Source organism: Montipora foliosa, chromosome 9 (assembly GCF_036669935.1).
Source record: "Montipora foliosa isolate CH-2021 chromosome 9, ASM3666993v2, whole genome shotgun sequence".
Lineage (NCBI taxonomy): Eukaryota > Metazoa > Cnidaria > Anthozoa > Scleractinia > Acroporidae > Montipora > Montipora foliosa.
Genome location: NC_090877.1, coordinates 16,433,292 through 16,452,188, shown reverse-complemented (window position 1 = coordinate 16,452,188; position 18,897 = coordinate 16,433,292). Strand labels below are relative to the sequence as shown.

Sequence of the window (18,897 nt, the reverse complement as noted above, 5' to 3'; positions counted from 1 at the left end):
GAGTCATTTTGAAGCTTATATTTTGTATAACTCTAACCGATGGCACAGTGAACCTCGTAGTCAATCTCTATTCCAGTTTTATGCTGAGGAAGGTCGGAGAGTCTTCATTCAGGAAGTCAAAAAAGCGGAAATAAGAAAAGCGTGTGAAGGCAGATTCAACCGAGAAGACCTTTTGTTTTTTTGGCGACTGAGGTAGTCTTGCGCATGCACGGTCGTATTTCGTTAACTCTTCATCCAAATAAGTGCTCCAGTTTATCTCATTTCGGGTCCACAACAGAAAAATTTTCTTCTTCCTACAGAAAACAAGTCGGTCCGGATCTCAGGGCGAAGAGGAGCTTGGAGAAAGTAACCTCGTTGCATTACAGAAGGCAAAGGTCAAAGCCAAGAAGAAGAAAGTCGCTGTGAAAACAAAGAAGAGGATTCTCTCGGATGAGGACTACGAACCACAGAAAGTGTCCAGAAGAGCACGATCCAAATCCAGGCTAACGGTACAGCTCAATTTACATTATAGCGTTTTTGTTTGATGCCTTCGTTACCCAATATATGGAGGGTGAAAAACAAAGAAGCGAAGAAAATGTTGGAGGGGTGAAAGACCCTCTTTTGATCCACAATCAAGGGGTGTCTTTCCTTGAAGAGTAAAGCTAATGGTTCCGTTCAACTAACTTTAGCGCACGCGTTCACGCCTGTCGTGGGGGACTGTTCTCTTCGTGTTGTGATTGACTTCTAGCTGCCCCGTCCCTTTAGTCGACAGACTAGGCGTTTTTCCGCGCTTGTTTTAGGCCGAAAACGTTTCCTGTCCCGGCGATCTGATTGGCTCGCTGCCTTAGTCTTTCACTCATGATCCAGATTCGGTTGTTTCGCACCTGTTTCATTTGATGCGCCATCAAACTGAAATGCGACTTTGTTCTTTTCTTTTGCAGACTGAGTACGACGAAATAGACGAAGAAGAGCCCGAAGATGCTGAAGAAAACGAAGACCTCCGCGAGGAAGGGGAAACTGATGCTGAAATAAATGTTACAGACAAAATGGACGCTGCTGAAGTAGAAAAATTGGAGGAGACAGAACTTCCTGTTCAGGAGGATCAAAGGAACGAAACTGATGAGAACACCGAAATAGAGGACGAGAAAATGGAAACGGAAGTAGTAGATGAAAATAAAGGAGATCTTGAGATGGAAGTGGATGAAAAATTAACGGACAAGACAAACGAGACAGAGGATCAGTCAAAGTTTGATACTCTTGAGGAATCTAAGAAGAACGAATGTGCAGAGGTGGGTGTCCCTTAACAATGATATTGATGATGACTAATATTATTCTGTTTCTTGTCGATGTCGTCGTTTTGCTGAAAATCTCAGTAATATAGAATTATCAAAAACAGGGGCTCGAAGGGAACGGCTGAAGATGACGGTAAATCCGATTTCTTCGAACTTCGACTAGTTTCATTCACTAATTATTGACACACTTTTGCTGATCATATCAAGAGAGATTAACCATCGCAAAGTGTTTATAAATACCTGAATTTGTATAGAAATCAGTGGCGTTCTCGTATCGGAGACTGAGGTCTTCATTTACTTTCGATTTTTGCACGAGTTTTAAGGAAGTCTTCTTTCGATTACTTTGCAGGAGAGCGACAGGAAAGTTGAGACGAATGAACGAGAAGAGACATTTGACGAGGAACCCTCGTCTCCAGGTTCGTTGCTTCCTGTAGATCCTTCGTTGGTCGAAGACTTGCTTTTTCAGATTGAGTACGACCGCCGACTGGTAGGCTCATCTAATTGTTTGAACAGAAAAACCTTAAATAACAATGACCACAACCAGGTTTTCTGAGCCCGCGAGACTGAGCACCGCCAGCAAACCATTGTTTTAACGAAAACCGCTGGTTAGCAACCTGGTATTGGTCATTGCTGTCTAAGGTCTTCCGTTTGAACATCGGACCACTGTGCATAAGGTCGCAGGATCAAAAAACTCTGGCCGGACCAACACGCAAGGTCTTAAAATAACTGAATGACATCTGCAAATGGGTAGACTCGATAAGGACGATAAATCGTAGGTCCCGGCTCACAACTCTTCAATGTTCGTAACCCTGTGGGACGTGAAAGAACCCACATACTATAGACCTCTTTCAAATAAAATATTCTTCTGTTTTAATGCTGGTAAGCCTTTCTAGCCTCGCTACGACGAGCAAATTTCAAAAGAATATTTGTTTCAAAACGAGGGCAGTAGGTGTAATTAACATAAATGCAAAAGAATGTGAAGGTAATCGCCACTTATGAAAGTGGTGTATTCTCCAAGAGCAGGGCATGGCCCGAGTTCCCCGGTCCTCTGTGGTGTATCATGTTTGGGACTAGGGAGGGTAAATGCTCGAAGATATTAGCTACACCAAGCAACTCTAAAATCCGAGGGTAAATAAAGATATGATGATAATCATGATAAATCGTTTCCTCTCGTTGTTATTTCTCACAATTCACGTTTATCACTGACTATCCGCGCGTTAACATATGTACAAAGGGACAATTTCCCCTTTAACAAATGTACTAAGAAACTTGCCAAAAACTATGCAGCGAATTTCTAAATCTATTTTGAATTTCTCATCTGTGTGAGGGACTCCTTTCCCTTTTGATGACTCTCCAAGGCCATTGCCATCTACTTAATGTAGAAATTATGACTGATAATGTTGCTTCTGTAGTCACGGTTTTCTTAACTTTACCGTTTGGAAACAAAAATAATAATAAAATGAAAATGCATCAACTCTCTCTTCCGTTTTTCGTTTTAGTCGATGTGCGCTTTACGTTTCTAATTGAAGAATTAGTTGAAGGCTCTAAACTCTTGGTTCCTGTTGATTCTGTGTTTTATCCCGGACGCATCAGCACATTCAACGAACCTGACTTGTAAGTACACATGTATACAGTTTGATTGGCTGCATATCAGGTCGACTGGTGGACTTTCATCGTGAAGTGTGCTGGATCTTTGGGAAAAAATTTTTAACCGAAGCTGTTCGAGAAGGTCTGCTTAAATGTTTGAAGAGGTTTAGTGGCGATTTTTTTTGTCACAAGGTTTGGATGATTTTTTCAGTGCCTCGTCAGAACCATTTCCGAATCCTTTGAATGATTGACCAATCCTTTGGCTGCGTAAAATGAATGTCGATAGAAGTCAAGCAGTGGCAGTGCTGTAACTTTCGTCTTTTTTTTTTTGTTGCCCAGGCGTTACTAAATTAGCACATTGATTAAAACGAGCGCTTTTGTCTTGCTTCCAGATTTGGGGTGGTCCTAGATGGCGAAAGAGGCAGAAGACCTCATTGGAAATCCACCGAACAACTTCTGACTGAGGCGGTAAGCCAGGCAAAAACAATGTGTTTTAGCTAATATTTATTCAAGAAAGCCAGAGTGGTTCTTCAGCTTAGGCCGTAAAGCAAAACCGTAGGAATTATTGCGCGAATGATATAGGAGGCGATCGAATGGGTCAATGCAAAGGATATGAATGTAGCTGGCGAAACCTCTGGTCGGCTGTAAATGTGACATTTTTTAGCCAATGATCAAGCGTGGAATTTGACGAAAGCATGTTTAAGACGTAAACCAGTCTTTGATAGGAACTGCTTGTCTTCAGACGGTGCACGACGAGTGTTGATCCTAAGACTGGCCATACTATAAGAAATTGTATTTGACAGCAATCTGTTTGACGGAATTCCGTCTATGTGAGGATTCCTGTCCTCAGTTCTCATAAAGGCGAATCATATTCTTGGCGAAAGAACTTTCTATATTATCTGCGTTAAAAACTTTTTATCACGGTCGCCGAAGTTGTGTTTAAGGCCAACTATGTCCAAGCCATCCCAACTAAAAGCGCTCCCCTGTTAATTTATCTGTTAACCTTTCTCTTCCAGGTAAAGGATATTCAACCTCCAAGCGTTAAATTCCTCTCCATTGGAACACGTGTTTGCGCTCACTGGAGCCCGCAGTACCGGTGCTTCTATCCCGGTACAGTTACTGAGGGTGAGTTTACGAAGGAAACAACACCGTGTACAAGAAAATTCTCCTTACGGGCTTCTATTTGAATGGCTACACTTTGAATGCAAAAACAAAGCCTTAATTCTTTTACTCAGTAGCTGTTATTTGATTGGACACGAACAGGACAGCAACGCTAAACTGAAAAGAACTGCTTATAATGAGTAGCTTTTTATTGAATGGTCTTATTAGGATCCCCACCCACCCCATCACAAATATTTAATTGAAGACACCATAAGAAAAAGCCCTCCAGAAGCTTTCATTTGATCTGTGTCATTTTAGGATTTCACACAGACACAGGTTCGAGAAGCGTAGCAACATATTCAGCATCCAAATTAAACGAGTGTGATACGATTCTGTTGCTTAGCATTCACCGTTTCAGTCAGCTTTCCTCTTGTAATGGGCCATTTTCGAGTTCACATCTGCCTCGTCTTTAAAGCGAGTCTAAGTGCGAAGTTTTTGTGGTGGTAATCAGTTATATTTTACATATGAATGAAAACTGAACTTCGCACTTAGACTCGATTTGAAGAGGAGGCAGACATGAACTCGGAAATGTCCTATTCGATCATAGTTAACTATGATTCGATTGACTCGATTTTCGAACTTGTTCGCTTAGTGACCTGGCCTGTGTAGGAAGGCGCGACAGAAAGTGACTATCATCCACGAATTTTCAATACCGTATTTTGAAATTCTTCGTCTTTTCTTGTTTTAGCTCCTCCTGATGAGAAGGAGGTGAACGGGAAAATCTGGATTGAGTTCGACGACGGAGACAGTGGTTTCTTTCAGTTAGATGAGATTCGGAGAATACATCCGAACTTTCCTGCGGAAGGTAATGCAATTTCCTCGGTACGTTCCGGTTTTTCTATACGCAGTACTTTCGCAATTTTTCCAAGTCACGTCACTTATTTGTATTTTACAATTTCAGAAGTGGATTCCGCTCTTTCGATGTCAGAGAAAAGGTCTTCTTCCTGTTTACTGGGAAGTGGGTCTCAGTCTGCAGCCACTAAAGACGCAAATGCAAGGCTTCGAGCCGAGGAGAACACGTCAGAGTTTTCATCAGGGAACGATAGTTCTGGCGAAATTCAAGCAAATGGGCGCCGATTACGAGGAAAAAGGAAAACCAGAGAAGATTCGTGGCTTTCCTTAAAACAAATTAATAGTGGTGAAAGAGAAAGTGCTTCGAAGAAAGGGGAAACTGTTCGTAGTAAAACAAAAGATGTTGATAAAATCGGTGCTGAAAACACTGCATCTCTCGTCAAAGTTCGAGATAAGAGCAACGAGAATCAAGATTACAACATTTTGGATGTACAAACGAAGCAAAAGTCGAGCAAAAGCCGCGCAAAAACTGAAACCACTTTGGAGAATAAGGAAGCTTCGAGAACTGCGGAATTTGGAAAAACCGACTTAGTGTCGAATGCTTCGGAGGAGCTCAAAGAATCCGAAAAAGAAATCCATTCCAGCGAATCCTCTTTGAAGAAAGAAGGTTGTAATGGTAACTCTAAACACTGTCAAAAAAAGTACGCTTCGGCATTGGAGGCCTCTGCACAAATGTCTGATCATGGTGAAGACAGCGACGCGAACTCGGATGTTGAAACTTTAAAAAGCGAGAAGGGACCTCGTGCAGGAAGCAAAGGGTCCTCACGGACGTCTGAAAAGGACCTCAGAAGGAGATCCCTTACTTTGAACCTAAGTAGTTCTTTCCGCTCTTTGAGAAGCGACGTTGAGAGCCCGACACGTGACGTTTTGACTACGTCGCAAGATGAAGACAGTGAGTCGTATAGCGACGCTTTCGACGACAGTCCGCTGGTTGAAAGCAAGCCTTTTCAGGTAAGCGTTCACTGAAAAGTGACTTAGTGATGCGATATACACCGGCAAGCACAACCACGGAGACTTAAACTATAAATACTTCTTAAACTGCCGATGCATTCATTCATGTCTTACTCCCAGACGTTCTTGTTGGGGGTAGATCCATGTCTAGATTTGATGGGAAAAGGAATTCCGCGGTCTCCCTGGGGTTCTTCTGCAGTGAGGGAGGCTAGTACATTAGTAACATTGAGCGTATTAATTAGTAATGGCTAGGCCTGAGAGGCCGTGATTCTCCCGGTCATCAACAGAATAGGGAACTCTGGTCTTTACAAAAGAGAAACGTAATTGACATAAAGGGCGGAATGCCTGGAAGAAAACCTCTTGGAACAGAGTGGGGTACCAAAGAACACCTTACATACAAATTGGTGGAAAGTGATTGCTTATGACACCACTCAAACCTTTTTTTCCCCATAAACTTCATGTGATCTCTTTATGAAGAAGACAGTGGGGTAAACATATTCGAAGTCCAAATCTTGCGGCTCTCCTCTCTCGATCGCGCAACATACTTCTCTGGAGGATTTTATACTAAAGTGACGTCATACTTTTTAATTTTCGTACGTTTCTAGCCTCGTCTTGGACGAAGACGTCGTTCGGAGCTGGATCGCCTCCATGCGGACAGGAAATTATCAGGTCAGATATATCATTTCATGTAACGAATGTTCTTTGCGTGCTTTCTTAACTGACCACACTTTGAATGTCAAGACGGGGAGTCATCGTTGGAAGTACAGTTTAAAAAAACTAGTAGCAATGTTTAGACCTGATAAAACACGTGCTGCGAGTTTTTTTTTAAACGGCTTCAAAAACATTCCACAAAAAGCGTGCCCCTCGGGAGTCCGAACAAAGATTCAAATTGTGAGAGGAGGACATTAGCCAACAACAAAAACAAGCTATGCCTTATTAGCACATGTAGAATTCTACTAGTATACTAATACAAATGCTGTAATATGATTGTCTGAGCCATTGAACACTATCAGCCATTAGTGTGCAGTGGCTGGAGGTCGTCCTGGAGGAAAATTTGGATGCAAATGGGTAATTAAATTTCTGAGAAGTCTAAACGAAGGACATTTACGGTTTCTTGACTTTCAAAAAAGGTGAAATTATTGAAAAAGCTGATGCGCTCGCGCGCACAACTTAGATTTTAAATGGCAATTCAATCCGAGCGATCTTTTTCAGGCGCAAAGTTCAACTATCACCTCATAGAAATCTCGAGCTCATAATCTGATTGCTAATTAGTATGCTTTATATAAAGAATAGGCCATTTCCGAGTTCATGTCTGCCTCCTCTTTAAAACGAGTCTAAATGCGAAGTTTTCTTATGAAAATTAGTTTTCATTCATACGTAAAGTAGAACTAATTACCATCACAAAAACTTCGCACGTAGACTCGCTTTGAAGAGGAGGCAGACATGAACTCGGAAATGGCCTATTCGAATGAGAAGTGTTTTATCCGGTTTAAAAATCACGCACGTGACCTTTTATCGATGACTTGATAGGCTGTTTCGCTCATGAATTTTTAATGAGTTTTTGAAGTTTGAGAATCGGCCAACAGGCCATTTTACAGTTGTTTGCTCAGTGACCTAGCCTATGAATGACTACGAGGCTGCTGGTGAACTTGTATTGATACACACCTCACTGCTTTTGTCATGTAAATTGTGTTGTTGTAATTCTAATTAGTCTACATTAGCATTAGAAAAGCACAAAGGTTTGTACCAAAGCAGGGTCACCGGCAGCCTTGCTTCCATTTTTAGGCCAGGTAACTTAGCTGCAATTGGAAAATGGCCTGTTAGAATGGCAAACACTTAATAGACCATTTTACAGTTGTATGCTCAGTTTCCTGGCCTTTGAATGAAAGTGAGTCTGGAGTTGACCTTGCTTTGATAGAAACCTCACTGCTTTTCTTATGTTAATGATGTTGTTCTCACGCTAATCAGTAGGAATTTACATAAGAAAAGCAGTGAGCTTTCTATCAAAGCAAAGTCAACTCCAGCCTCACTTTCATTCAAAGGCCAGGAAACTAAGCACACAACTGTAAAATGGTCCATTTGCCCTCATATGCTCACAACAGTAACATATTGTCCTGGTGAGATTTATATTACAAATTAAGAATGAAAGCTACCTGTAATAAACCGTGAGATCTAAACAGCTTTTCCCTGTTGCATTGCCAATGGTTTTATGTCCACGGAATCCACACATGAACTTCCAGAAGCCTCAAAAATTGATACTTGGTGTGGATCTCTGATAAAGGAGCAGGACTTGCGTATGCGCATCTTCGGGATTCAAATCTCTACTTTATCTGACTTAACTGTGACGTTAATTGTCAGTGTTTCGAGACGCAAGTGATGTTAAAGAGCAAGGGGACACTTCGTGACGCTTATTTAAATCCGCGTGCATCTAATTAGGGGAACGCGTTCATTTGAGTTGTTTCTTCGGCTGTATTCTCTACCTCGCAAGCTAAAAACGTCTTGTGGTCTTCGTTTGTAAATGTAACTTTTTGTTTTACTGCAGCGGTGAGTTTGCTTGTTTGCTTGCCCTGGTGCCGAAATTTGACCTTAATTGCGTTATACGTTTTGTCTTCTTTGATACCAGGGCCTTTATGGCAGTGGTCAGGCAAGAATTTTCAGAATAAGAGAAAAGGAAAAGGGAAGAAAGTTTTTTACAAAGCCATTGTGAGAGGAGATGAGACTATATCTGTAAGTAATGTGACTGCGTTTTATTGCTATAGAGGTTTTGCACGGCAGCCATGTTGCATGGCAGGAACAATGAAAATGTTTTGCATTAGAAAGAACATTTGTTCCCATAGGAAAAAGAATCTATTGTTCCTGCCATGCAACATGGCTGCCGTGCAAAACCTCTATAAAGTGTGTTCGCTCATGTGACCAGCAGCCATATTTGCATACTAAAACAAACGGAAGAATTTTCCCAGAAGAATATTTCACTCATCCGACATGGCCGTGCTTTCTCGTTTCTTTGTTTGACTCATTCAACATGGCCGCCGCCGTGACATCATGTGAAAACACTCTATAACAAAACAGTGAATAAGCAGTTTTGATTTTGTCTTGAACTGAAGCCATCGACCAAATTCAACTTAATATGCGACCTGCATTAACCAAATTCAAGGACAATTTGATCGTTGCCGTAGAGTTATCGATTTGGAGCACAAAACCTTTTCTCCAAAAGGTGGCCATTGGTCGTGTAGTACGATCACAATGTAACTCACAGAGCCCCGCCATTTTACCCAAGTAATTTATCTGAGTGGTGGTGCTAGTAATCGAAATGGGCGTACACAAAAACAGAGAATAACTCTGACACCATGGTTGGAATTCAACTCATGACCTTCGGATTTATCACTGTTGCTCTGCCGACTGATTTACAAGGTCAGACGCCAGCAGGTCGTGGGAATTTGAGTCATCTTGCGGCAATGAACACGCGTAACTACAAAGGACGGGAGGGATTACATGTATACATATAAACCTCTTGGTCTTAGCGAACTTGGCAGAGAACTTGGTCTTAGCAAGCCAAACGAATATTTTCTCACGAGAGCTTGTTTTTTTTCAAGGGGTTTTGTAACTGAAGTCGAACCTTTGATCATCTAAATGCTCCTAGGAGCTATTGTAGCTTGTTTAAAGTGCCCATCACCTCAATTCACTTTTCCACATTATTTGTTCTCCGAAATCGTCCCAAATACATCGTGTTGTTTTTAGAACCTTTGAATTGAAATTTCACTTTTTAAATGACTTTGAAAGACTGGAAAAGTGGTCATACTTTGATCAACAACCGAGCAATGAAGGGGAATGGGTTCTATACAGGGTTGACGTCACAAATTGATTTGCATCGCTGTTTTCAAAGAAGGATCTCAATGCAAAATGTAATTTCGTCACTGATGTAGGCATTGTGGGAGGCTATATACACAGTAGAGCTACCCCATTGTCTTGTTGCTTAGGTTCCGCTTTGATTGACAGGTCAATGATTGTGCTGTTTTCATGTCAAACCCAACAAAGAATCTCAATCTCCCTTATGTTGGCAAGATCGAAAGCATGTGGGAAGGGTGTGGCGGGAACATGGTGGTACGTGTCAAATGGTTCTACCACCCCGAGGAAACAAAACCCGGAAGGAAACCATCTGATGGCAAAGTATGTATATCTAGTTTTTGAACGGTAAAATAGTTCCCTCAAACAAATACGTGAAATGATTGAAAGGTGTAATGTTCCCTTAAACGTTTAATACCGGCAGTAAGTTGGACGTTTGACGGAATTTAATTGCCATTCGTTTTGTGTAATTGAATTTATAATAGCTCCAGGAAGGAATGTAATGTCATGAAAAAGGATACAGATTAGTTAGAATACGTCAAATATTTGTTTTTGGAAAATCGTGTGATGTCACACCCGGAAATGTCGAACTAGAGACCATTGTCATGCAACCTTCACGCTGATCCTAACCCTGAATAGCAAGAAACAGAATAGTCCGAAAACAATATCTGTGCCTAAAGCGACCGGTTGACCCAGTTTATGGAGTATCGGACAACCAAGCGGGAGGTCTTGAGTTGAATTCTAGCGGGACCGGCGTTCGAGGTCTTTGAACATATGAGGAGAAAGTGCTGCCTGTGTTATCGCATCTGAAGCCGATGACTGGACTTTCACCTCTTTTCGGATAAGGACTGCATACTGTAGGCCCCGTCTCGCAATTTTTCCGGTTAAAGAACGTTGAAGAACCCACACACTGTTCGCTAAAAGAGTAGGACACGGAGTTTCCTTATGTTGTAAAGGGGGCATGTAATTGGAGCTCTCTCTCCCTCTCCCTCTCTCTCTCTCTCTTTTGTAATCCTTCGTGATCACTGTGACACAGTACAGAAACGAGAAACGAGTTTCAATAATCGGAGACGACCCAAACTTGCAATAATCAGTAGAGAGAAAGGATATTTTTCGCTGATGTTCTCGCACTCGTCGACGCCCTCGTTGCTCACGGTCTTAAATACATGTAGTGCGGTGACAACGACCCCGTTTCTGAGAAAGTCACGAAAGAATACAAATACAATCAAACCTCTCCACAGCGGACACTCTGGGAAAAGAAGGAAAAATGTCTGTTGTTTTAGCTTACGGCTTACCGGATAATCCTACTTTTATTCTTTCGCGTATTTGTTGTCATCAACGCCAGTCCTCCTTCCTTGTGACCAATGTCACTTTTTAGATTATTTTGTTGTTGTGTTTGGAAGTTAAACGAACCTGAATAATTTTTCTTTCGTTTTTTGTAGCAATCTTTATACCGCTCAACCCACGTGGACGAAAACGATGTTCAGACCATATCCCACAAGTGTGAGGTACTGACCCCAGAAGAATTTAAACGACGCTTCCAAAGCCTTGAGGCACCTGGAACCAGGACCTCTCTGTCAGATCGCGTGTTCTGTTGCATCGGAAGCTACGACCCAAACAACGAGACGTTACAGACAGAACTTTGATCTGCGCATGCTTCTATCGCTGCTCTCGTCGATTCAAGGTGGTTTCCATGGCAACTTTGGTTTTGGTTTGATGGCCTTCGAGATTTGACACGCCACTTTTGCTCTTCAGTTGCGCGACAAAGATGTTGCCAGTAAAAGGACACAGTGTCGTGTGGTGTCATCTTCGATGTGTTGGAGACGCATGAGGGAACGTGCCAGTGTCCCATGCTGTCTGCTCAAAACAAACAATTGAGTGAGGAGTTTGTTGTCGACGTTAATTATTCAATTCAAGATACGAGATTTATCACAACAGAGTTAAAAGAAAAAACAATATTAATTTGTTAAGAAGCCTTAAATTAATTATTCCTAGAACGTTATATGGACGTCAAATGCGAAGAGACTCGCTTTCGGAGAATACAAGTACGATATGTTTCCCATGGAAAACAACTGGTATTTGAAGTTTGGCTTTCACAATTTTGTTAACGTTCGCGTGTTGCTTAGCAACCGATCTAGCGGTATCCCTTGTCATTAGCTCTTACGTTTTTCTTTCCTGTCTTCGAGCCTAAAATAGCGCAGTTCTGTTTATAAATAAATGTTAGTCCTGTGACAGCGACTAACTTAGAACATTGCTTCTTGCGTGTTCGTGGATCGCGCGCGCTGGCTCGCGGAGTACTGGGCCCTTTGCATGAGCGTGTCACGTGACCTTGTCAATCTTAAAAAATGGTTGTGGTACAAAATAGATGCCAGTAAGAATGTCAATTTTGAGGCCACTGACGTTTAAGTGCTTGATTTTTAGAATGGTTTGAAAGTTTGAAAAATATAAGAGAATTGTGTGCTGGATGACAAAGCCTTTCCATATAGATCTCAGTAAATTTTTAAGCAATAAAAATCACTGTAAAATCTCTCACAAAAATGTCAATCAATAGCCTTAAAATTGACATTCTTATCAATTTCATCACGCTCTCACTTTCGTTCCATTTCTGGCATCTATTTAGTACCACGACAACTTCTTATGATTGACAAGGTCACGTGACACGGTCGTTCAAAGGGCCTATTTCTATTTCTTCGTTACTTTGGTCACTTGACATAAAAATAACCTTAAGAACGCCCTGTTCTCATGCTACGACTTGTAATTTAACAATCATTACGTGTGCAAATAAATCAAAAATATTTTTTTACAAGGCAAAGGGAGGCGACCCTAGTCGCTAGCGAGTAAGTTGAGTTTTGTACTGTAGGTTAAATTTATGAAAATAATCCACCTATGTAAATAATGTACATGAATTACTCTCTGCTTTTGTAATATAACTCTGCTAGCTCCTAGCAAAATCTGTCGTTTATACTATACAGAGGAAATATCATAAATATCTAGTTTTAGAATGAGAAGTAAAGTTTTAGATTTTGTACTTGCGTCGCTTATTTTTGTCCATGGCGTTTTCTTTTGAAGATTTTTAGTTGACGCTTGCGTAGGTTTAATGTTATCTTCGTTGGATCGGAGCCTGTCTCTAAATCTTCTACTTCCCCTAAAACTGATATTTCTTTAATGTTATCTTCGTTGGATCGGAGCCTGTCTCCTAAATCTTCTACTTCCCCTAAAACTGATATTTCTTTACTCCATCGGTTTAAATATGAACTGGAAAAGAGACCGACTTGTATCCCCCATATCAAAATCCCATTTCTATTGTAAAGAACGTTTCCTGACAGACAAACTTTCATATCAATGTTTATAGAGATCCTAAGAAGGAAACCAATTTAAAGCTTGAGGACTTGAAGAGTTTTTCCCGGGTGCCTCGTGGTAAAACCTTAAGCTTAAGGTGCTGGTTTTTTATCGAAGACCCTTTCCCTTAAAGATCCATTTGGAGGGAACAATTTCTGCCTCAATTTACATTTCAAAATTTCGGTTTATATCCTGGTACATTATTAGTTGAATGAAGTTGTTGAACGCGCACGTTTTCTTGTCCTTGTATAAGGATCTCCCGAGCGAAAGAGGCTCACTCGTTTTTCGCAACAGCGATGGCACGAACGCCCTTTAATTGACATGCTCATATTCCACCTCTTTCTTTTTTGTAGGATTCTTTTTTCTGTAGTTTATTGTATTCTTCTGGTCGTGTTATTTTTGTGTTGTCTTTTTGCGTTCGAGGTACGAGAACGCAACTCCTAATTTGTGTTGTAAGGGAAGTTTTTTCGAGATTGCATTTTCGTCGACACACTTTTGCCTCGCTTTGAGGCGCTTGGTTACGTTTTGCCTCACTTTGACGAACTATCGCACGTGGTGATTTGTGCGTCGTCGGCGTTCATTATTCTAGCGTTTGGTGAGGTGTGATAATCTTCCATCGTTCATCGTTGAAAAGAGCTGAAAGATTGCTGAAGGTCTGTCAACTGAAGTCGGTAAAATTTTACTTTGGATTAAGCATGGTTCGTCACTGTCCTTGCAAAATGCGTGCGACTCCTCGCGCTTGCATCAAACCGGTTTGTTTTGCTCGGCGGCCGTTGTGCCACAAAGTGAATCTACCGAGTTATGTAGCTCGGCGGCCGTTCTGCCACAAAGTAAATCTACCGAGTTGTGTAGCTCGGCGGTCGTTCTGCCACAAAGTAAATCTACCGAGTTGTGTAGCTCGGTGGCCGTTGTGCCTCAAAGTAAATCAATCGAGTTGTGAAGCTTGGCGGCCGTTGTGCCACAAAGTAAATCTACCGAGATATGACGCTCGTCGGCGCCATTTCATCATGACTTGTGATATTTACGGCATTGAAATCAACAAACTGAATTTATTTTGTCCAAGCGTTCAGCACAGAAAAGTAATCTTAGGTCTTCAATACCACAAGCTGACAAGACTTGCAAGTAATAGTTTCATTTTAGAGTAATTTTCAGTAGTTTTCTACTTGTAGAATTCCAAATAAATAGTTAATGATTACGTCTAACAAGTTGTCACGTTCATAGATGCAGTACAGTGGAATTAGATCGTTATATCGAGGTATCGTTATAACGAGACTCCCGATATAACGATATTGCCTTAAAATAACCGAAAATATCTTGTTTCGGGGTAAAATTAACATGTGTTTTTTTACTACTGTACATATTGTTTAATTAAACTTGTAATGAGTATCAAATGACTCACAATTTGCAAAGCATTAGACGTTATCAAGGTTACACAACAAAGTCTGTGGTATGAATCGTAAAAGGGAAACAAAACAAAACTTAAACATTTGAAGTTGTATCTGTGTACTGATGCTGTTATATCGGGGAAGATTTTACGCTCGGTACGCTAAGAACTCAGCGTTATATTGGGAATATCGTTATATTGAAGATCGTTATATCGGGGTTCTGTCCCATACATTTTACTGTAACTTTTGCCGGGACATAGTATGTTTATCATTTTACCGGGGATATCGTTATATCGAGGATCGTTGTATCGGGGTTCCACTGTAATAACATTTCCCTATCACACGAAACATCCACCCTCCCCCCTCAGTTGCTACCTGTACCAAAGCTGTACCGTCCTACAAACATCGAACGCACTCGCCTAAGCTTCGATTACCCCTAGTTTTAGTCTTGTAATTAGTAGGCCTTGTTGTGGGGTAACACCAGAAACCCATAAGGGTTGAAACGTGTAACGCGCGTTCACAGCTTCCGAATATTCAGTGCGAACTGATTGGTTGAATGTTTCAGTGCTAAGTACCATATTTGGAAACCTCTCGCTCTTGTTGTTCCAAATATGGTACTTAGCAAATTGGAATATTCAGAAGCTTGTTTCGCAGAACACAAGGGGCCGTTACACGTTTCAGCCCTCATGGGTTTCTGGTAACACTTGCAAACTTTTAAACCCAGTAGTTTTCTATAAATTCCATGTACCCTTAGTTGTTCATGTATAGGAGGTTGTTTTTTGCGTGTGATACATCGAGATGTGGAGTTAAAGTTAAAGCTTTTCGTCAAGAAACCGTCTAGAATCGGGTTGTTTTTATTTGCAAATAGTCATCTATATAGGGTTCCCAGAGCTTATGTTTTTTTAGCATGTTAAGCCTTTTCTTCCTAAAGGAAGCTGCAGACTGTTATTTTGAACGCCTGAGTACATTATTGTGTCCACACCAGTGTTCCGACGTTTTTTCTTTCATACAGAGTGTGGCTACACAACTATGATCTGAAAATTGCCTGAAAACAATGGCAGTCTGACTTGATACTTACTTTATTCCAATACTGCATTTGAAGAGGACCCAGAGGTTTGCCTTACAAACAGTCCCCAAACAGATCTAAAATTAAACCTGAAATACAAATACAAATAGTTTATTCGCTCATTTGCACTTTGTTCCATTACATGATAATTACTGGGTTGCCTATGGGCAAACCCAGTCGAGGTCTACGTTTAGTTTGTTTGTTTTCTCTTTTTTTTGTTTTGTTTTTTTTTTTTTTGTTTTTTTTTTCCGTGTCGGTAAAAGTCTTGCCTGTCACTCCCCTGGTAAGTAGTGTCTTTGTGTATAGAGCCTTCTGCGCGTATTTTCTTAGGATCGAGAGGGTAGTGGAACTGCGTAGATTGCTCTTGTGGACACAGTAGCATCATTAACTTAGCCTGCAATGGCGTCGAAAGTCATGCAACGCGAATGGCGTTTTAGTGGATCCTTAAACAAAATATAACCTTATGGAGCTCAATAATGGAAAGTCAGTTGGATAAACTAGGCATGAATCTCAAAAGCGACGAGTACTGAACTTCGACAACAATCTATCGCCCGTCGAGACGAAATCAAAGTGAGCAGTATTTACCTGAAGTACATGGTAATTTGACACAATGGATTTTCTTGTCTTCACGCACGCAATCAAATAGGAAGAGGTTTTCGCCTCTAAGAGCAAATATGTTGTTTGTTTCAATAAAATTTTCGCTGGAAAAGGATTCTGTGGTATTTTCTGCCTTTGTGAATTATAATATCATGTTGTGTATTGAATTTTCGAGCTTAAGGTTCAAATGTGATATTGGAGAAGTTTTTTAGTATTGCTCTGTAAGCAGGAAGGGTTCACAGGCCTGTTGGAAGCGTGCTTGAGTTTCAACAAAATGAGGCCCAAAATCAGTGAAAACTTGTGACGCAGATGAATAATAAAGTAGCTGCTATTTCCAAAATGATGGAATTACCTGGTGATAAATAACGTACGCGTCTTGGAGAGTAAATTTTGACTTTGCATAAACAAGAGTTGGGCGATTGTGATCTTTGTTTTGACTTCGCTCATTTCATTGTCAAACTTTATAACACTTGACAGAAAAAGAAACTTACAAAAACCCGATATCTTGCCATCATTTGACACAGATGCTTCACTGTTTGGCGAGTAAACATGCCGCGGTAACTTAATCACGGCGCCCGCTGAATTCCGGCCATGTCACTTTCGATTTTGCAATTTACTTGAACGTAGCAAAAATCTCCCAAAATGTTTGTCACTGATCGTAACTTTTTATATTCTATATTCACGGTTCAAAATTAATGTTGTTTTCATGTCGTAAATATTTTATTCTCGATCGACCGTCCGGGAAACTTCCTTCTGCTCTTTCTGAAAACTGTGTATCAATATTTATTTGCTTTTTCATCAATATTTGTTTTGCATAAAGCAAGCTAACAGAATCTGTACCTTGCTGAGTTCGCATTTGTTAGCGTTAATAGTATTTTCGGTCAGATATTTCTGTTTTTTATGAGGGGTTTATTGTTTTGGTCTCCCATCCCAACACTAACCCCGCGAAACAGGGCTTGACTTCAGTGAAGTTTAGTATTACAAAGTTTTCGGATGCTCATAGGGCACACTTGTGGTGAAAAGAAGTTGTGAGGGAACTTGAAAATTATCAACATGTCAGCCCAGAAGCCAATGTTTCTCGCTTCTCTTTTATTTGTTATTCTTCAGAGACTGGAATGCTGTATTTCAATACCACACAATTCAGTGCCTTCTGATTTTCTGTAGCACGTACCACAGGCAAGCCAGTGTATGCTTCACAGAAGCATCTAGTTATTATAAAAAAGAAAAGAAAAAGGGTGTATATTTGTGCAGGAATTAGAGCTTGGAGACTAAAAATAATCGAAAGGTTTTCGAGGTAGTCTCCAAGGTTTTTTGATGTTTGAGGAATACGCAAGAAAACAAAACTTAAAACGAGAGGAGTGCTACTGTACTATATGTAGACGAACAAATGTCTAAGTGGTATATTTTCTACTAAAGGAACTAAGATTGGCTTTAAGAATGTTGCTCAGACAATATACGGTATTTTCTATAAGATATTTGCATAAAATTCATGTTATTATTGTTATCATCTATAAAAAAAAATAATTAAATATATATTCACCCACTTTTATAGATTTTGTTTCAATCTCTTGGTGTTGACATCATGTTCAAAAAGGTAGTTTGGCAAATTATTCCCAGAAAGAGTTCTTAGGAGTGATAAAGTTTGCCTATTTTGTTTAGATCTTGTATAGATCTTTTTTTAAATTCAATATTTATCCAGGGGCATAAATGGAGCCCTGACACAGCACAAAACAAAGACATAAAACATTAAAAACTAGACAAATAATTAAGTTATAAATGCAGTATGTACCGCAGGAGTTACTGTTCAAGATAACGCTTTAGTTTGATTTTAAATTCGCTGAACGTCTCTACTTGCCTAATGTTTCTCGGAATGGTATTGTAAGTTCGAGGGCCGTTTATTCTGAAGCTCCCCTGATACTTGGCAGTTTTTGCGAAGGGAGAGCGAAGCAAATCACGGCTTCTGGTGTTATAGCCATGGAAAAAGTGCGCGTGCCTAAACTCTGAAAGTAAGTACGAAGGCGCTATTCCATGAAGACATTTATGGACTAAAAGGCGTTTGAGATAATTTCTGCGCGCTTGTAGGTTGGGCCAGCCAAGTGTTGATTTTAACTCCTCAGCCCCGATTGATCGACCTTCAATGATACATGCGGCACGTCTATTTAGCTTATCTAGGCAATCTTTGCTCCCAGCCCCACAACTGTCCCAGACAGGCGAACAGTAATCGAATAATGGCAAGACTATAGTATGGTAGAGCAATAGGCAAGTTGGCTTGGGGAGAACCTTACGCGCTCGACGCATGTGCAGAACACCTAATCTTGACGAGATCTTGTTACCAATATATTCTATGTGGTCCTTCCAAGATAGAGTGTCGTCTAGGAGGACCCCAAGATATTTGAACTTATTAACCCTTTCTAAACGCGTGTTAGTGATTTCTATAACTAGATCGTCAGCCTCTGCGGTCCTCTGATGGGCACTAACAAGCATAATCTTCGTTTTCTCAAGATGCATGATAAGCTCTGGGGACGCGACAGCTCCTTGTCCTCTGACTTCGTAGCTCCATATAACAGTTCGGTCACTCGGACAAAACCGTCCACAGAATACAGGTTTGACTGCATTTAGCGCTAATTCAAATTGACAACGAAAGATCAGCTTTGTATCATCCGTAGATGTGGCAGCGTTTGGCATACCATTTTCGTAAATGAGAAACAAACTAATTACCATGTTAGTAATTCATTAACACTTCCAGTCCACCTTTCCAAGCGCATACCCGAGTAAACTTTTCAGCTCTGGCTAAAAGAGGACTTGGGATTATTATGGTGGCATTTTTCAGCAAGGGATGAAAATT

General features: G+C 40.7%; 1 protein-coding gene across 3 annotated transcripts in view; it reads left to right on the top strand.

Annotated features, from left to right (window-relative positions):
* The window catches only part of LOC137971161 (microtubule-associated protein futsch-like), a 48,131-nt gene extending 35,438 nt beyond the window's left edge, over window positions 1-12,693 (top strand). For all 3 annotated transcript variants that reach the window (XM_068817906.1, XM_068817907.1, XM_068817908.1), the window contains exons 14-25: window positions 300-488; window positions 921-1,268; window positions 1,621-1,687; window positions 2,771-2,885; window positions 3,251-3,326; window positions 3,875-3,983; window positions 4,708-4,824; window positions 4,921-5,822; window positions 6,428-6,491; window positions 8,446-8,549; window positions 9,819-9,989; window positions 11,108-12,693. In XM_068817906.1, the coding sequence (XP_068674007.1) occupies window positions 300-488; window positions 921-1,268; window positions 1,621-1,687; window positions 2,771-2,885; window positions 3,251-3,326; window positions 3,875-3,983; window positions 4,708-4,824; window positions 4,921-5,822; window positions 6,428-6,491; window positions 8,446-8,549; window positions 9,819-9,989; window positions 11,108-11,311 (2,466 nt within the window). In that variant the 3' untranslated portion in view covers window positions 11,312-12,693. The remainder of the gene's footprint in view (window positions 1-299; window positions 489-920; window positions 1,269-1,620; window positions 1,688-2,770; window positions 2,886-3,250; window positions 3,327-3,874; window positions 3,984-4,707; window positions 4,825-4,920; window positions 5,823-6,427; window positions 6,492-8,445; window positions 8,550-9,818; window positions 9,990-11,107) is intronic.
* The last annotated feature ends 6,204 nt before the right edge of the window (window positions 12,694-18,897 follow it).